Genomic DNA, 18,570 nt, shown 5'->3' with positions numbered 1-18,570 from the left:
GCCGTTCCACAGGACTACATCCAGCATCTCTACGATCGTCTCCATGGGAGAATAGCAGCCTGCATTGCTGCGAAAGGTGGATATACACTGTACTAGTGCCGACATTGTGCATGCTCTGTTGCCTGTGTCTATGTGCCTGTGGTTCTGTCAGTGTGATCATGTGATGTATCTGACCCCAGGAATGCGTCAATAAAGTTTCCTCTTCCTGGAACAATGAATTCACGGTGTTCGTATTTCAATTTCCAGGAGTGTATTACACTAAGCAGTTCAATTTTGGAAACTAAGATACTACAGTTTGAATTATTGAAACTTGAACTCAGTATTGTCATTTTATGTTTAGCAATAGAAAGGAAATAATGATCTGGTGAGATATAAATGTAGACTTCTTGAAAGATTGGCAACCTACAATTGAACTGTGAAGTACGATCACCAGCTTTCGGTTTGCAGAAAAAGTGAACTCTCCAATCAGGATTAGTGCTGAAAACAAAAGCTGCAGCTGGCCAAACTTTTATCAGCTTGAGTGATAGTAATACAGGGTGAGCACAAAGTCTTGCCCTGATTATAACAATTTATTAAGCAATAACTGTTTGACATAATAATTTACATTTGATGCCATTACATAGGTTAGTGTCACTAGTTTTTTAAGAGCACTTATGCTAGTAAACCTCAATGTGCGCTTCCTTGGTAGCTTGGAGAATCTCAAGGCGGTATTCCAGTTCCCGCTAGGTGTTTCATAACATGTGTTCTGTCACAGTACCCACAGCAGCATGTACCCTAGCCTTCAGTTCGTCGACGTCAGCAACTGGTGTGACAAAGACTCTGTCCTCGATACAGGCCCAGAAAAAAAGGTCAAGGGATGTCATGTCTGAAGAGTGGGGTGACCAGGTTGTTGGACCATTCCTTCCAATCCACCGATCTGGAAATGTTCCATCCAGGAAATCATGCACTATCAAAGCCCAGTCGGAGGGGGGTGCTCCATCTTTCCAGAAAAGTATCCATGGTTGATATTCTTCTAAGTGTGGGGCAATTAATTGTTGCAAAACGTCTAAGTATATGTTAGCAGTAATGGATTTTTCCGCAAAGAAAAACTGTCCAAAAACCTTGTTATGCATGAGGCCACACCAAACATTCACTTTTTTGCTGTCTCACTGTAACTGTACAGTAGCATGTTGAGACTCTGAACCCCATATACAGACATTATGCTTATTTACCATTCCACTGACATGAAAGGTGGACTCATCGGTAAAGCATATGCGATTAAATAATCGTTAGCGCCATCAATCCTGTTGAGAATTTCAGTTGCAAATTCAGCACATGTCAGCAAATCATTCGGTTGCAAGGCCTGCACGATTTGCACTTTGTAATCATGCAAGCTAAGCCTTTCCTGACGAATCTTCACCACACTTGCCTGCGGTATTTGAAGTTTACATGATACTTGATTTAGACGGACTCCTTTGAAAAGATTGCCAAACACAATCAACAGTTGCATCACTGACACAAGGCCTGCCACTTTGAGGAAGGTCTTCAACACTGCGTGTTTCGTTCAACTTTGCATACCATCCCTTTATTGATTTAACGTCGGGAGGGCTGCGTCCATAAGAAGCCTGAGATTTACGCTGAGCACTGACGAGAGATTTCGTTTCGTGAAACCAAAGCTCACATTGCGCTTTCTCCTGCTTGGACGCCAATTCACCAGCAACTAACGTGACCTAAGGAAGCACGTCGGTGTTGTGGAGCACTAGCGCCATCTGTTGGTCATAACAACTAGTAACACTAGCCTATGTAACGGTATCAAATGTGACTTATTATGTCAAACGGTTATTCTGTTATAAATTTTTATAATCAAGGTAAGACTTTGTGCTCACCCTGTATAATAAATACAGGCTACATTGACCATGGAGCCCAAGCTCTGTTAACTGCATTAAACATTACAGAAAGTGATGACCATAACTAAAGTTATTGGACAGAGACAGTACAGGGATTGTAACAACATAGTATTTAATTTTATGCTATTGGTGGAAAGGTAGGAGGACAGTTTCAGTAAAAATGGAGTAACTGGTATATTTGACAGCTTCCACAATATGTATCTCTATTATTTTGACACAGCATTTCCAATAAAAAATAAATATAGAATACATCCAGTAGAAAGCAAACATTTCACCACACATTTATCAAACACAAGAATATTACAACAGAACTTGGAAACTATGTAAAAAATATAAACAAATGTTCACTAAATAACGAAAGCTACAACATGTAACAAAGGTTATATTTTAAGGACAAAAATAATATAAGCTGTATGGAAAGCGATTTGATCAGAAGCTGTCAGAGAAAGGTCATTATCAGACCTTATTGCTATTCAGATAGAAAATAAGAGACTCTTAGACCCAACTCATGTAGATGATTAGTTCAATGAGTATTTTAGAAACATGGCATTTCAGTTAATTGAAAAGCACTATGCAGGTACACCTGTGTGGCTCCCAAAACATTTGAGTACTTCTCTTAAATTCCTTGACTAAGTTACACAGACAGAGATGAATATAATTAAGTCTTTCAAAAAGAGATATGCTTGTGGGTTAGATAGTGTTCCAGGTTACATACTTAAAAAGTATCTGATTATATAACACAATCACTACTGTACATAGTTGGAATATGCTTCTCAACTATACCTCTCCCAATAGCTTACAAACACATGAACTAACTCCTCAGTTCACAAAAGAAGACAGTGCTAACGTAGCCAACTATCATCCAGTACCCCGACTCAGTGTTTCTTAAAAGTAGCTGAAATACTTTTGTATACTGTACTTCAAAATTATAATATATTACAAAAAGATTATTATTATTCGAATCTACATCTATGGTAATGTATGATGTTCTTCTGCATCCTTTAAAGCATTGAATGGCAACGATATGCTGTCAAAGTTTTGTTTGGTCCGCCAAAAGCATTTGAAAGCCCAAAAAGACGTCAGACGTATCCCACACATAAATAACCCAGAAGAAAGGCACAGTTATCCAGTAACTCAATGATTAAATATGATTTGTCACAAGGCACTGTCCTAGGTTCCATTTGTTCCTTCTTCACAATAATGGTGCTAACGATTTTATTGACATAAAGTTTTGTATGTATGTGATACCAGCGTTTAAATTATGACTCCAAATAAAATGTCGGCAGAATCAGCAACACACTCTTCAATGTCCATGATTACTACCTGGTTTCTATAAAATAAGATAATAAAAAGTAAAGAATAAACTATGTTCATGAGGTTTAGCTCTTCCCAACATCTACAAGGATGATATAATACTGACTCCTCAACATGCATTGCTGAACACAATTACTGTTTATTACCTTCTTGGAACGTGGTTATGAAGCATCCTAATAGGGGACTGTCGTATGAAAACTACTGAAATTAATCCTTCAAAACGTGTTATGACCTTCGTGCGACAAAGAGCACAGATGTAAACAGTAATTCAAACATATTATCTATACTTTACACATCACTTCGGTAAGGGCTAATCTTCTGAAGTAATGCAGCCCCAACAAAGCCTTCAGAATGTAGTAAAAACTGTGAAGTGTATTTAAAGCTTAAAGAAACTTGAATCATTTAGACTACACCTTACTGAATTGAAAATAAGAGCTTATCTAGCCCTTACATTTATGAGTCTACAATGTTTGTAAATGACATTCATTGAAAAAGAGTTTGGCAACTGTGACAACCAAAAAAACATGTCCTTGGTCACAGCACTAAAAGATATTGTATGTCCTCATGTCTCTATGTAGAATAGCATAATCTTCTAAATGTGTTTCACGCATAATTGTTACATTTGTAGGATGAGAGGTCCGCCATTTATGCCAAACATCGTTTCTTCAAGTACCCAAATATGTTTCAGCACCAATGTGCCATTATCTGTTGGTTTCCATTTCATTTAATCTGTTATGTGAACATTTTTACTAAATGATTACAAAATTATGTGGGTATTTAGTTCAAACAATAGATCGTTTCTTTTTATTAATACCTTTACACTTGGTGTGCATGACTTTTCAGGACCACTTGTGTGTTATTTATTACAGGTAGCTTGCCATCTGCAACCAAACGATGTTGATAAAAAAGTTCGTTGTAAGTTATCCTATCATCTAAAAGTATTTCAGTTTGTCGCGGTATTTCGCGCCTATATTCATTTTTATTCACGTTAGATGATAGGTTAACTCCCAACAAACTTTCTCATCAACATCGTTTGATTTCAGATGACAAGCTACCTTTAATAAATAACACACGAGTGGTCCTGTAAAATCATGCACACCGTACTAACAAAAAGAAACGAACTATGATTGAACTAAATATCCATATAACTTTGTAATCATTTAGCAAAAATGTTCACATAACAGATTAAATAAAACGGAAACCCACATATGATGGCACAGTGGTGCTGAAACATGTTTGGATACTTGAAAAAACGGTGTTTTGCGTAACTAGCGGACCTCACATCCTACAATTTTAACTGCAAACATGGGAAACACAAAGAGCTGCAAATCCAAATGATGAATGGTTACATTATTCAATAGCCTAACCAGTTATTTAAAACAGTCACAGAATAAAAGAACCTTTACATAAATATTAGGTCGTTTCTTCATGTACAAAGTAATAGTATTCTTGTGTTATTAATCACAGCTTTAGTAAACCGAAATTTAAATGACTGGAAATTTGGACCAATTTCATTAGATGTTCATTATTTGTAATTTGATAAATGAAGTTTGTGCTCTCTCTCTCTCTCTCTCTCTCTCTCTCAAATTTGGCTAATACCGTATCCAATGTACTATTAAGGTCAATGGACACAGGCCGTCACGTCAAAACATTCCACAATGCATTTCAAATGGCGACATCACACAAGTTCGCGACACCATCACTGTTTCGTTGAAGGAAAGTTCTGACGGCGACGTTGGTGAAGGAAAATTGTTGTTGTCTGCCAACATTGAAAGTAAAACCTGTTTTCTCCGCGCTCATTCCTGCTATATTATTGTGTCTTGTAATTTTTTGTCTTCCTAATCTACCTTATAATTTTGAGTTTTTTCGTGACAAATTGCAAATGTTCGATAACGACTATGATATTTTTTCCATTGAATGTTCTTCCATAAGCGAGGACACATATCTGCACATATCTGAAAGCGAAAAATTATTTACTCACTAAACGTAAAACTGAACAAAAGTGTTTTCATTACTAAGGGGGGGGGGGGGTTATTCATTACTAAGTAATGCTTGAATGACATGTAGAGTTTACTTTTGTTCTTTGTGTGAGAAACATATTTTCAGATCTATACCGACAATCTGCGTTGAGCCAGGTAGGTCTACACATTTCCATGAGTGTACAGCTTCGGTGCTACATGACAGACATCTGCTGTTTCTTTTTAACTATAGCTTCTGTTCTGAAAATATGTGTTTCTTTTGAAAATGTAATTATCAGCAGTGTCAGATGTACATTACACCAAAATCCCATAAATCATGAAGAAAATATTTGTTGGTTCAATGTCATCATGTATCGCGGATTTGGTGATATATATATATATATATATATATATATATATATATATATATATATATATATATATATATATAGTCGAATAGAGTTCATGTATAGACTCATTCTTTTGTTTTTGATGCTTTTAATCAATCTGTTCTTCCATGATAGTGTGTAACATATACACTAAAGCTTTTAACGCTATACATTATAATCGATTCATATGCAGACGATTGTTCATATAAAGCCCGGTCCACACGCAACGATCTGTCTGCGCAGACATCGGCGCAGATGTCTGTACATGCAAAAGATCGCTGCAAATGTGGTGTGTTCACACGACACAAACCCCAATCTACTACTCGCCCGCCATCTGTCGGTGTAGAAAAGAAATATCAGTGGCAAGCGACTACGCTCCCCGAAAACGTCAAAATTTAATTCAGTTATTTTGAAAAATAGAAATGGAGGAAGTTCTGTTGTGGTCTGTGTTCGCAACTTGTGTTGCAAAAAACATTCAGACCAACCGCAGGAAACAGAGAAAGCGGTCAAAATGGTGCAGACAGTGGCTGCTAAAGCGAAAGCAGTTTTGTCACGTAAATTTGCTGCGAGAGTTGCAGGGCGAACCTGTTTTGTTTTACATAACCTCGTGTTCCATTTCCTCGCACATTGGCACTCCAATTTCATCTTCAATTGTACTCCTGCTTGGTCTTGGCGTTTCTTGATCACTAAGAAAGCCAAGCAGATCAAAATACCATAACGTTGGCTGGTATACTTGATCTACTCCTACACAAGAACCTCTAGATTTCTGAACTTTGGATAACTCTTTTCGGTAAACAGTTCGCTGACAGACTAATTTACTTGACTTGCCTTCATAAACTCATCTTTCAGGAAAGCGTAAATAGCTTCACATGTGTTAGGTATTATTTCACTCAATGCTTGTTTCGATATTGCAGATGAAAATTCCAAATCATTGTAGCTCCTTCCTGTTGCTAGGAATCTTAATGTTACTGCCAGGCGTTCATGAGGAGAAATTTCCCTTCTCATACAAGTATTTTTCTCATAATATGAGGGGTTACATGCTTTAAGAGATAATTATAAGTTTCGACATCCATCCGCAAATAATTTCGCCAGTTCGCAACGAAATTATTTTTTTATTACCGTTTCTCTGTTTGCCGAGGCGCCAACTGCCCGCAATTTTTCAATTAGAGCATTGTATGCTGCTGTCTTTTTGTCTCGGTCACTATTTTCTTTACTTTTAATCTTCCACAAACATGGGTGGTTTCTGTATATTTCAATGAATTCACTTACAAACTCTCGAGAACACTGACGAGTATCAGCCATTTTAATGCCCTGTGCACACAAATACAAACACTAGACTGAGCAAACAGCTGTTTCGCGCCAGATTTGCGACGATCTCCTGTCCACACGCTCCAACTTGTCTGCGCAGATGTGGTTTGAACCGACAGATTTGAGAGGTTTCGCTCAAACCTCCAACTCCAACTTCCAGGTTTGCACACACCTCAGGTTGGTGCAAATCTTCTGTTCACACGCAACGATCTGTCTGCGCAGATGTGATGTGCGCAGACATTTGCGCAGACAGATCGTTGCGTGTGGACGGGCCTTACGAAAAACGCCGGAGACCGGTAGAGTGATCGATATATCGTATATCAAAAGAGGGAGGAAAATTCAATCGATACATGTCAAATTGACAGGAATTCAAAAAAATCGGTAGAGGTAGAGGAAACGACGCACATTCTTGTTGTGAGGAACATCACGTTACAATTAGTCGTACGTTGATGCCAGACCCCCAAGGATAAAAAAAAAAATAACCTTATGATTTACTATTGTACCGAATCAGATACATGTTGTTCAAACGCTTAGTAACTTTTGTCATTAAGCACATACGGAAAAATATCGTATCACGCACCCGAACTGCTCCAAAACCTGCCGGCTGCATGTACACAATCTATGCTGTGTGTAATCCTGGTAGACAATATTCTATACATGAAGCGGACTATGCAAGTGAGAGCAGCTGAAAAGGTCATAGTCTGGCGTAGGCCTATACAGTCAGCTGAAATGCCGAAAATAAACATCGTTTCCCCCACCTGGGTACACCTTCTATCCAATGTGATGCGTTCGTAGAGGTTTGCCAAATGAGTCTCGAATATCCCTTCAGAAATAAACCGACTAGTCCGCGTCCTTAGCTGCACGCGATCACGGTACGGAAGAGGAGAAGTACCGTGATCGGTAACGATTACTATTAATTCGTTTCCGATCTGTCAGGTAAGTGTCTTGAGTACATTTTTTTCGAGTGTTTATAAAGTAAAATGAATATAAATTGACCAACTTAGTAACCCGCAAATCTATAACATTCGAAAGTGACAGTTGTCAGCCAGAAGATGGTGAGTGGAAATACTTGAAAGTATTTCGTAAATAGTTTCATTGATGCCGGAAACGGCATTTTTCCCACCGTAACATATACTGCGTACGTATCCTTTAAGAACGCCTAGCACAGTATGTTGCTGTGTACTTTCATATTGGAATGCGCATGGGCTGATGTCTGATAGTGTATTAAGTACGTAATGTATAAACGCAAATCAGTCTCAACCAGGTTTAAAAATTCTCCGTAAACACTGTTATTTTCACATTAGTAGACAAAGAAATTTAATAACTGCATAGCGGCGTGGGCTTAAGCGTTCCATGACGTTTATGTTGACTTACAAATTTTAACTTGTTCAAGAATAGTACTTATAAATGTCAATTTCCGTTTACAAGTATAAAACCCAGTTTTTATTATGCCGCTGATAATATTTCTTAGTGTTGCTTCTTCTGCAGATTTTAAAGCACTATGGCCTCACATGTTCGAAGACTGGCAGTTAGTGGACTGGCTTTTGGAGCTGGAGCATACACTGTTACGACCTTTCTTAAAGAAAATGATTTGAATGTAAGTGTTTTTATAAAGATATGTTTACGCAAACTAAATCTTACGAGTTAGGAACGTTACATCACAATTGTGGCCCTATTGTATTCATTGTTTTGTGCGCAGGTACAAGCTGCTGAAGTGAAAAACAAACCGCGAGCAAAAAGACACCTGCCACCACGAGCAGATCAAATTAAGTCATTGCAGTCTGAAGATTTTGATGTACTAATAATTGGCGGTGGTGCTACCGGCTCGGGTTGTGCACTGGATGCTGTTACTAGAGGTCAGATTCTTAATGAAGATGGATAGTGAACTTAGATTTTTTGCTAAAGACCTATAATTATAAGAACCTGGAAATGCTGGTTTAAGGTCTGAAGACAGCACTGGTGGAAGCTGATGACTTCGCTTGCGGCACAAGTAGCCGCAGTACGAAACTCATTCATGGCGGTGTTCGGTATCTGCAAAAGGCCATTATGAATTTTGACATTGAGCAGTATCGTATGGTAAAAGAAGCCCTCCATGAGAGAGCTAACATGTTACATTCAGCACCACATTTAACTCGACCACTGCCAATTATGTTACCAGTGTACACGTAAGTCAGTTAAAACTTAGTTCTCATTATGGTAGATATGTTTGCCAGTGCATAGTCAAAAACTTGTGCTTTTTTAATCTTTCAGTTATATATAATTTGTTGCTGTGTTTATAACTCTTTGTATCTCACAAACAAACTAAAAGTTTGTTAAAATTGACAGGTATTGGGAAATTCCATATTATTGGTTTGGCATCAAAATGTACGACTTGGTTGCTGGGACAAAAACTGTTAAGAGTTCATACTATCTGTCAAAATCTAATGCACTTGAGCTGTTCCCAATGCTGCAGGGAGACAAGCTACGTGGAGCTATTGTATATTATGATGGTAAGGATGAATCACTTAATAAATGGCGTGCAAATATGGGCTATCAGTACAACATTTTTGTGACAGTGACAGTTTTGCTGCAGTTCGTCTTGAATTCTACATAAATTACTTTCCAGGCCAACAAGATGACGCACGCATGAATCTGGCAATAGCTCTGACGGCCACAAGACATGGAGCAACAGTAGCAAATCATGTTCGTGTGACAAGCCTTTTGAAAGACAAAGACAAAGATGGGAAAGAAATTCTGTGTGGGGCTCATTTGAAAGATGAACTGACTGGTCAAGAATGGGATGTGAAAGCAAAATGCATAATTAATGCTACAGGGCCATTTACGGACCATATACGAAAGATGGCTGATGCTAAGGCAAGAGAAATATGCTGCCCTAGCTCGGGGGTTCACATTGTGCTTCCCGGTTATTATAGGTATGTTCGTACAATATTTATGAACTCGTGTATCTAATGCAATTGAAATTTGGCTCTTTATCTGTCGAAAATCATCCACTCAGACTTTTTCTTAGTGGACAAATCATTGTGTCACGTCATATCAACAATACTAAATGATCTCTTAGTTGCCACCTTTGTTTTGGTACAAAATAGTTTACAGTAGTCTGTAAGAACTAGAAAATTATTAAAACTGCATATAAATGTATCATGTGATATGCTGTTCCATAAATGATGAATCTAGGAATACAAAAACACTCCCCCTCCTCCAGTATTCTCCAGTAGGGATTGTCAGGACAAGATTGGATTAAGCACAGCATGCACAGATGCTTTTAAACAGTCATTCTTCCTGCATACCATACTTGAAAGAATCTGGAAGAAGCCCAAATAACTGATACAATGGGAAATATCCTTTGCATCTTCTTCTGAGAAGTTTGTTGAGTATAGATGTAAATGTGAACCTGTGTGGCTCAGGCTTGTTATAGAATGACTGAAATGAAAACCAGAAATTAGCAAATTGTATCTGTTCTGAAACGGGATGTGAGCTTTTTGCTGGGTCATGGTTGCAATGTTTGTTTTGTACTCTATTATAGATGCAATGTAGGAATGTCTTGGAAAAATAGCAATCATCCAAAGCTCATCATCATGTTGTTTGAGTTGGAGCACAAGTTTGGTCTATGGATGGAAATAAGTCATGTCCTCTCATAGGAACCATTCCAGCATTTGTTTCAAGTGATTTAGAGGAAGAACAAAAAACCTAAATCTGGATTTTGATTTACTTTACTTCCAAATATGAGTCAAGTGTCTTACTGTGCCACCTCTGTCAGTCTTGGATATTTGTTTGTAATGTCTTTATGCATAATAAAATTAGTTATGTGGTAGTGTTTTTGTTGCTCGAAAATAGAGTACTTACATCAACTTAAATGAAAGTGGAATACCACTCTTTTGCTTAGAGTTGTGAAATTTATAAGTTTCACTTACTAGCTGCTAACTGAAACTACTACTACAGAACTGATAGCAGTTTGTGTCAGTAAAAGATTAATAAGATCATCAACTAGACATACCCTTAGAGAAAACAGAATAGCAGCAAGAATAAAGGTCTGGAAATGTGGTAGGGATATCACAGTGAAGGACAAGCCATTAATGATTCTGTCCCAATAAAACAACGTTACAGTTGATTATAGTTGTGTGATGCATAGGGAAGGGAAATAGAATTGTCATTCTGTAAATTAAAAGGGAAAGAAAAATTCCCCCATAACTATTAATGTTATATGTGATGCATTGCTATACATTTACATTTATCTTTTTTTTTTATTATTATTATTATTGTTTATGAATGCGGTGTAAGACATTTCTGTGTGGTTCTCCTAAATTTCAGTCCAGATCAGATGGGTCTCTTGGATCCCAATACTTCTGATGGACGTGTCATTTTTTTCCTCCCATGGCAAAAGCATACAATAGCAGGAACAACTGACCTGCCATGCCAGGTCACAGCACATCCCAAGCCAACTGAGGATGAAATCATGTTCATATTGGAAGAAGTGAAGAATTACCTTAATCCTGATGTGGAAGGTAAGCTCATAGACATGTACTCACAACTCACTTTAAATCTGAGATATAAAATGGCAAAACATATGTATGCAATATTGAAAGAAGATGAAATTGATTTGTATATCCACTGAGCACTTTAACAAATGGTTAAGACTGCTTTTTTTATTTGATAGCTGTAGTGTTCAAAACCATCTCCGAACATCTAGAGTTAGGTTTCTGTTGTTTTCGTAAAATACTTCAGTGTCATCTTTGGATGATTCTTTCAAACATACCTTGCCATTGCTTTTAAATCATGGTGTAAGTAAAGATAAGGAAAGTGGTAAACAATGTGAAACAATCCTAGTCAGCTTCGACCAGTGATGCTATCAATGAAGCAGTCACTATGGTGACTATGATGTCATACAATCACATGTATTTAACTACATGCTAGAATACCGGGGAAGTGCACTCAGTCTACAAAGGAGATTGCTTACAAATAACTCGTGCAACCAGTTCTAGAATATTGCACAAGTTTGTGGGACCCATACCAGTTAGGACTAACAGGGGTTATTGAACGTATACGAAGAAGGGAAACGCAAATGGTCACAGGTTTGTTTAATGCATGGAAGAATGTCACAGAGGTACTGAAGGAACTGAACTGGAAGACCCTTGAAGATAGACATAAACTATACCGAGAAAGTCTGTTAAAAAAGTTTCAAGAATCAGCTTTAACTAGTGACTCTAGGAATATACTATAATCCCGTACATGTCACTCACATAGGGATTGTGAGAATATGATTAGAATAATTATTGCTCAGGCAGAAACACTCAACCAATCATTCTACCTGTGTTCGATATGTGAACGGAATGGGAAGAAACCCTGATAACTGGTACAATGGGACGTACCCTCTGCCATGCACCTCACTGTGGTTTGCAGAATATAGTTATAGATATATTTAACTATCCAAGTGTCCACTCCCCTTAAAAATTGTAGAGGTACAAATTTGAAAATACCAAACTTCAGTGGGAAAAAATGGGTTTTCAGAAGGAACAAAATGTAATTAATTAAAAAATAAAGGTAACAACAGTCTGAATGCCCTGTGCAGGTATGTAGTATCAGGTATCTCTTAATTCAAACTTGCCATCTCTGGTTTTGACAATATTGATTTATTCATAAGAAACTGTAACAGCATTTAGTGAGAAAGACACTTGCATGTGGAAAACTTATCTGAAAACGTACTGTAGAAAAGTGTGCTGTATTCAGCAGCTTTCATTTTCAGTAGGCTTCCAAAAGAACTTCCTTGTGGCACACTGGTATTCTTTACAGGAGTTTCTAACAATAGTTGAGATCTTACCTGTGTAACATGCTGTTTATTTTAGGAATTGTGATGGTGGTGTGTATGTATGGATGATGACAATGGTGATTTGTAACAGGTAAACACATTGTTCAAATGGCCAGTTGGAAACGTATTGTAGTGTGAGAGCTGGATAGAACCATGGTTTATGTTGGGGATTTTTGTTGAACAATGGAAGTTAAACTATTCAAGAAACATCATTAGTAAACTATAGAGATCTTCTTCGAAATAAGAGCAAAAATATTTATCTGTGTTTTCAGACATGTCGAAAAACTCATGACCAACTTCATTCTTTGCAAGAAACAAATATATTACGTTCTACGACACTATAGTTCTTGTAGGGCACTGCTGCTCCATTCTCTCTGAAAGGCATGCTGTAATGAGTGTACGGGAGAAGCATGAGATCAAAATACCACACTTCTAACTATTGAGATCAGCTTTCAAAATCAGAGTAACTACTACTTCTTCACATAGCTCTTTAGCTGTTGAAACTTCCTGGCAGATTAAAACTGTGTGCCTGACCGAGACTCGAACTCGGGACCTTTGCCTTTCGCGGGCAAGTGCTTAGCTGTTACCTCAAGTCTTTTTGTGGACATTGCCATGATCCTCTTACCCAGGAAAAAATCCTGGGCAGTGCTGGAAATGAAACTTAGGTCCTCAGCATGGTAGTCAGGCTTAGCTATGAAAGTGGATAGTTTTCTTTGAAAAGGCTTCAGTTGTGTGGTGCAAGGGCTGATTATTTCATGTAGTTTACAGTAATCAGAATGACCTGTCATAAGTAGGATTTGTATCTTGATTTGAAAGATAGGAAAATGTAAGTTCTTCAATTTTAAAGTAGTGTGTGGAAACTTACTTTCCAATCTATAATGTAGGGCTAGTTCAGGCAGTAAACCTGTAGATCTCAAAATTCATTTCTTAGTGATCATATGGTGTGACTGATTTTAGGCATGGTGCTGTAGAATTATTTACTAGCCCAAAAATCCCTTGCATATAATGCTGTTTCCATCATTTTTGCAGTTGCTGTTTTATGGACACATTGATGCCAGAAGTATAATTTCCAAATTATTTATATTAGTTATTTGTTCAGGTATAGTTATTTGTGTGATATGATTATTTCCCCTCTGTGTTTCATTATTAGGTTTCTCCATAAGGCCTAATATTGTTTGATGGATAACGATAGTGAATAGGTTTGCTAGAGGGCAATTTCAGACTGTGAGATGCCTTACTGTTTAATTTTTGCAAGTAAAATTAGAGCCATAAAAACATAAATTAATGCTCTCTCTCTCTCTCTCTCTCTCTCTCTCTCTCTCTCTCTCTCTCTCTCTCTCTCTCTCTCTCCCCCCTCCCCTCCCCTCCCCTCCCCTCCCCTCCCCTCCCTCCCTCCCTCCACACACACACACACACACACACACACACACACACACACACACACACACACACACACACAAAGGCAACAAAATATATTCACATTCTTTCTGTCTTCTTGTACTGCAAAACAGTCTGACTTTCTGACTTAATATTTACAATATTATGAAAGGGATAGTTGCTACTCGCTGTACAGCGAAGATGCTGAGTCGCAGAAAGGCACAACAAAACAACTGTCAGAAAGTTAGCTTTCGACCAGCAAGGCTTTGTCAAAAATTGAAAAACACACACACACACACACACACACACACACACACACACACACACACACACACACACATACATGACCTCAGTCTCTGGCAGTTGGAGCCATAACCAGCTGACAGTCTTTTTGTTGTCCCTTTCTGTGACTCAGCATCTCTGCTACTCGGTGTGTAGCAACTATCCTTTTTATAATACTGTTACATTTCATCTTGGATTTCTCTTTGTTTACTTTACTTAACTTAATATTTACTCACTCTCATTGTTACCTGCATATTTTAATTTATTGAGTCATTTAGCACAGAATGCAATTTGTTTTGTGCATTACGTTTCAAGAGCACTGTTAGAATTTGCATTCTGAACATGCTGTACAGTTAGTTTCATTTATATTTTAATTGTCTGTCTTATGCTAGAAGAATAGGGAGCTTTTTACTCCCAAATATGGATTTTTTTCCTTGGCGTGTATTGTGAGCGGGGGATAAGTCATACTTGTTAGGCAACAGCAGTCAGCAACATTCAGGAGACATGCTCACTTCAGTCCAATAATAATAAGAGAGGGAAGAAGAAAAAATATGAAATTATTGAAGGAAATCTAGCTTCATAAGAATTGGGCTAATTAAAATGCAGCACAGTCATTCAAAAGTCATGTTCCTTAGGACAAATATGATGAACCAGAACTCATCCAATCTTTCAGAAAAAAAGTACAGTAAATGTGGGCTCTAAAGCACGTATCTCAGAAGGTATGAACACTCATTCAGTAGATGAGATGTGTTTCCCACTAGTGATGGTGAACAACTGCTCATAGCTCGTGTATACTAGATCTTTTATTTATTTATTTTTTTTTTTCCAATACATACTATCACTTCCGAAAGTTTGTCAGTGCAGTTCTGGTTCACCCTGTTTGTCTTCTGGAATGTGACCTTTGAATCACACTACACTATGCAATCAAAAGTATCAGGACACCTGGCTGAAAATGACTTAAGAGTTCATTGCACCCTCTATCGGTAACACTGGAGTTCGATATGGTGTTGGCCCACCCTTAGCCTTGATGGCAGCTTCCACTCTCGCAGGCATACATTCAGTCAGGTGGTGGAAGGTTTCTTGGGGAATGGCAGCTCATTCTTCACAGTGTGCTGCACTGCGAAGGCGTATCGATGCTGGTCGGTGCAGCCTAGCATGAAGTCAGCATTCCAAAACATCCCTAAGGTGTTCTATAGGATTCAGGTGAGGACTCTGTGCTGACCAGGCCATTGCAGGGATGTTATTGGCATGTAACTACTCCACCACAGGTCGTACATTATGAACAGGCGCTCGATTGTGTTGAAAGATGCAATCTCCATCCCCAGATTGCTCTTCAACAGCGGGAAGTAAGAAGTTGCTTAAAACATCATTATAGACCTATGCTGTGATAGTGCCATGCAAAACAAGGGGTGCAAGCCCCTCCAAGAAAAACACGACCACACCATAACACCACCACCTCCGAATTCTACTGTTGGCTCTACACACACTGGCAGATGACGTTCACTGGGTAATTGCCATACTCACATCCTGCCATCTAATTGCCACATTGTGTGCCATAATTCATCACTCCAAACAAAGTTTTTCCGCTGTTGAGTCGTCCAATTTTTATGCTCCTTACATCAAGCGAGGAGTCATTTGCCACTTACCGGTGTGATGTGTGGCTTATGAGCAGCCGCTCAACCATGAAATCCAAGTTTTCTCACCTCGCGCCTAACTGTCGTAGTACTTGCAGTGGATCCTGATGCAGTTTGGAATTCCTGTGTGATGGTTTGGGTAGATGTCTATCTATTACACATTACTACCTTCTTCAACTGTCAGCGGTCTCTGTCAGTCCACAGATGTAGTCAGTCTGTGTGCTTTTGTGCTGTACACGTCCCTTCACGTTTCCACTTCACTACCGCATTGGAAACGGTGGACCTAGGGATGTTTAGGAGTGTGGAAATCTCGCTTACAGACATACGACCCAAGTGACATACAATCACCTGACCAAGTTCGAAGTCCGTGAGTTCCGTGGAGTACCCCATTCTGCTCTCTCACTATGTCTAATGACTACTGAGGTTGCTGATATGGAGTACTTGGCAGTAGGTGGCAGCACAATGCATCTAATATGAAAAACGTATGTTTTTTTGGGTGTCTGGATACGTTTGATCACATAGTGTATAGAATTGGGGAGAAGAGGAGTTTGTGGCACAACTTGACTAGAAGAAGGGATCGGTTGGTAGGACATGTTCTGAGGCATCAAGGGATCACCAATTTAGTACTGGAGGTCAGCGTGGAGGGTAAAAATTGTAGAGGGAGACCAAGAGATGAATACACTAAGCAGATTCAGAAGGATGTAGGCTGCAGTAGGTTCTGGGAGATGAAGAGGCTTGCACAGGATAGAGTAGCATGGAGAGCTGCATCAAACCAGTCTCAGGACTGAAGACCACAACAACAACAACAACAGTGTGTATGAAATATATGAACTTTTTAATCTAAAAGGTACAGCCTGCCAGTCAAGAAGTAAGAAATGAAGGAAGGAAACTGACTACGAAGAAAGTGCATTGGGGGTAATCTGTCTTTGTTTAAAGTTGTGTCCCCATTTATGGATTATTAGATACCTTTCCAATCTCTTCATTGTTAAGTTACATTTCTTTATGTCATTTTACCTCTGATGAATCTTTTATCGTTTATCTGTGTAATTCTCTCTCTCATAGTAGGTAGACTATTTTTCTGTCTTTTGGGTTGTAGTTTAATTGGGAATCTTCTTTTCTTTTACATTACATTGCATTAAATGTATATAATTATTTTCACATCACCTGTAATGTATTTTTGCAAAAGTGGTGTTGCATCCTACTGCTTCTTGAGTTTTGTAACAGAATATTTCCTCTTCATAAGTAACATCATCCATAACAGTAGGTAACTCTGTCATTAAGGTTTTAGTGACACTGCTACATTATTTCTCTCCACATCTTTTTCTCCAGCTGACCAAACATAAGTCTTCATCTAGTAGAATATTAAGAGGCAGTTAAGGATATAATTGACAGTAGTCAAAGATGCATTACATAATCTGTTGTTTGTTGTTGAAACTGGTGTTTCTCCAAAGCCAGTTGAAGCTACACTTTGATTCACAGAAGTATCATATGCCTTGACACACTGTAGCTTCAGGTGTTCTGCAGCATGGCACAATTAATTATACTGTATGCTGTCATGGAACGGGTGCAATTTCATTCCATTTACAGTGATACACACACATCTCAATGTGCCTACATTTGAAGGGAGGTGCTGACCAAACTGGGACTAATTCAAATATTATGCCCAACACATGCAACACACACAACAAAGATAATTAAAAAAATATCATAAACATAACATTTTTATATCTAACCAGCTGTTGCTGCATGACTGTAAATATGCAGTATCCAGCAAAACTAAAGAATAAGCTAAAATGCCAAAAAGTGGTATATAATATGACATTTGAGACATAAGATCATCACAAGTGCATGTTTGTATAAACTCTCACATAAAGTTTGAGAAACCATGGGTTGATAAAGCAATCTAATGATGAAAATAAACTATTTGGCCTGGTGTGAAATATTTCAGAAAACTCTAAATGAATATTTCAGAAAACTCTAAATGTACTCTACTGAAGGAAAATTCAGTCAAAAAAACTAACTATTATGCGGCAGTATTATGAGAAGGAAGTTTTCTACTCACCATATAGTGGAGATGTAGAGTCACAGATAGGCACAACAAAAAGTTTTGACACTTAAAGCTTTTGGCCAATGGCCTTTGTCAACAGTAGACACACATACATGCACACACACACTCACGCAAACTCAAGTCACACACACGACGTGTGTGTGTCATGTGCGTGAGTTGCATTTGCGTGCGTGTGTGTGTGTGTGTGTGTGTGACGGGGGGAGGGGGGGGGGGCACGTGTATGTGTGTCTGTGTGTCTATTGTTGACAAAGGCCATTGGCCAAATGCTTAAAGTGTGAAAATCTTTTTGTTGTGCCTATCTGTGACTCAGCATCTCTGCTGTATTGTGAGTAGCAACTTCCCTTCTCATAATATTGTTACATTCCATGCTGCATTTTCCATTGTTTAATATGAGGCAGAATAGCTGATCAGTACTTACCTTCACAAGGCAAAAAGGAATGATACTACCAATTTGTGCACACTTCCCAGTTTTTGGAACTAATAGTTTCTTCCTCAGGGAGAAGAGGAGGATAGGTTGGGGAAGGTTAAAAGGAAGAATGGACCCCTCACAT

At 38.4% G+C, this 18,570-nt stretch overlaps 1 protein-coding gene across 4 annotated transcripts in view; it reads left to right on the top strand.

Annotated features, from left to right (window-relative positions):
- LOC126481133 (glycerol-3-phosphate dehydrogenase, mitochondrial) overlaps window positions 1-18,570 on the top strand; it is a 181,178-nt gene that overhangs the window by 117,373 nt on the left and 45,235 nt on the right. The window contains exons 1-7 of one of the 4 annotated variants that reach the window (XM_050104682.1): window positions 7,537-7,791; window positions 8,344-8,452; window positions 8,555-8,711; window positions 8,798-9,020; window positions 9,181-9,344; window positions 9,461-9,767; window positions 11,164-11,357. In XM_050104682.1, the coding sequence (XP_049960639.1) occupies window positions 8,357-8,452; window positions 8,555-8,711; window positions 8,798-9,020; window positions 9,181-9,344; window positions 9,461-9,767; window positions 11,164-11,357 (1,141 nt within the window). In that variant the 5' untranslated portion in view covers window positions 7,537-7,791; window positions 8,344-8,356. Of the gene's footprint in view, window positions 1-7,536; window positions 7,792-8,326; window positions 8,453-8,554; window positions 8,712-8,797; window positions 9,021-9,180; window positions 9,345-9,460; window positions 9,768-11,163; window positions 11,358-18,570 lie in introns of those variants that run through there. The other 3 variants (XM_050104683.1, XM_050104681.1, XM_050104684.1) reach the window with 3 other exon arrangements.

The sequence above is a fragment of the Schistocerca serialis genome, chromosome 5, assembly GCF_023864345.2.
Source record: "Schistocerca serialis cubense isolate TAMUIC-IGC-003099 chromosome 5, iqSchSeri2.2, whole genome shotgun sequence".
NCBI classification, from domain to species: Eukaryota; Metazoa; Arthropoda; class Insecta; order Orthoptera; family Acrididae; genus Schistocerca; species Schistocerca serialis.
This window is presented reverse-complemented; position numbering and strand designations above follow the sequence as displayed.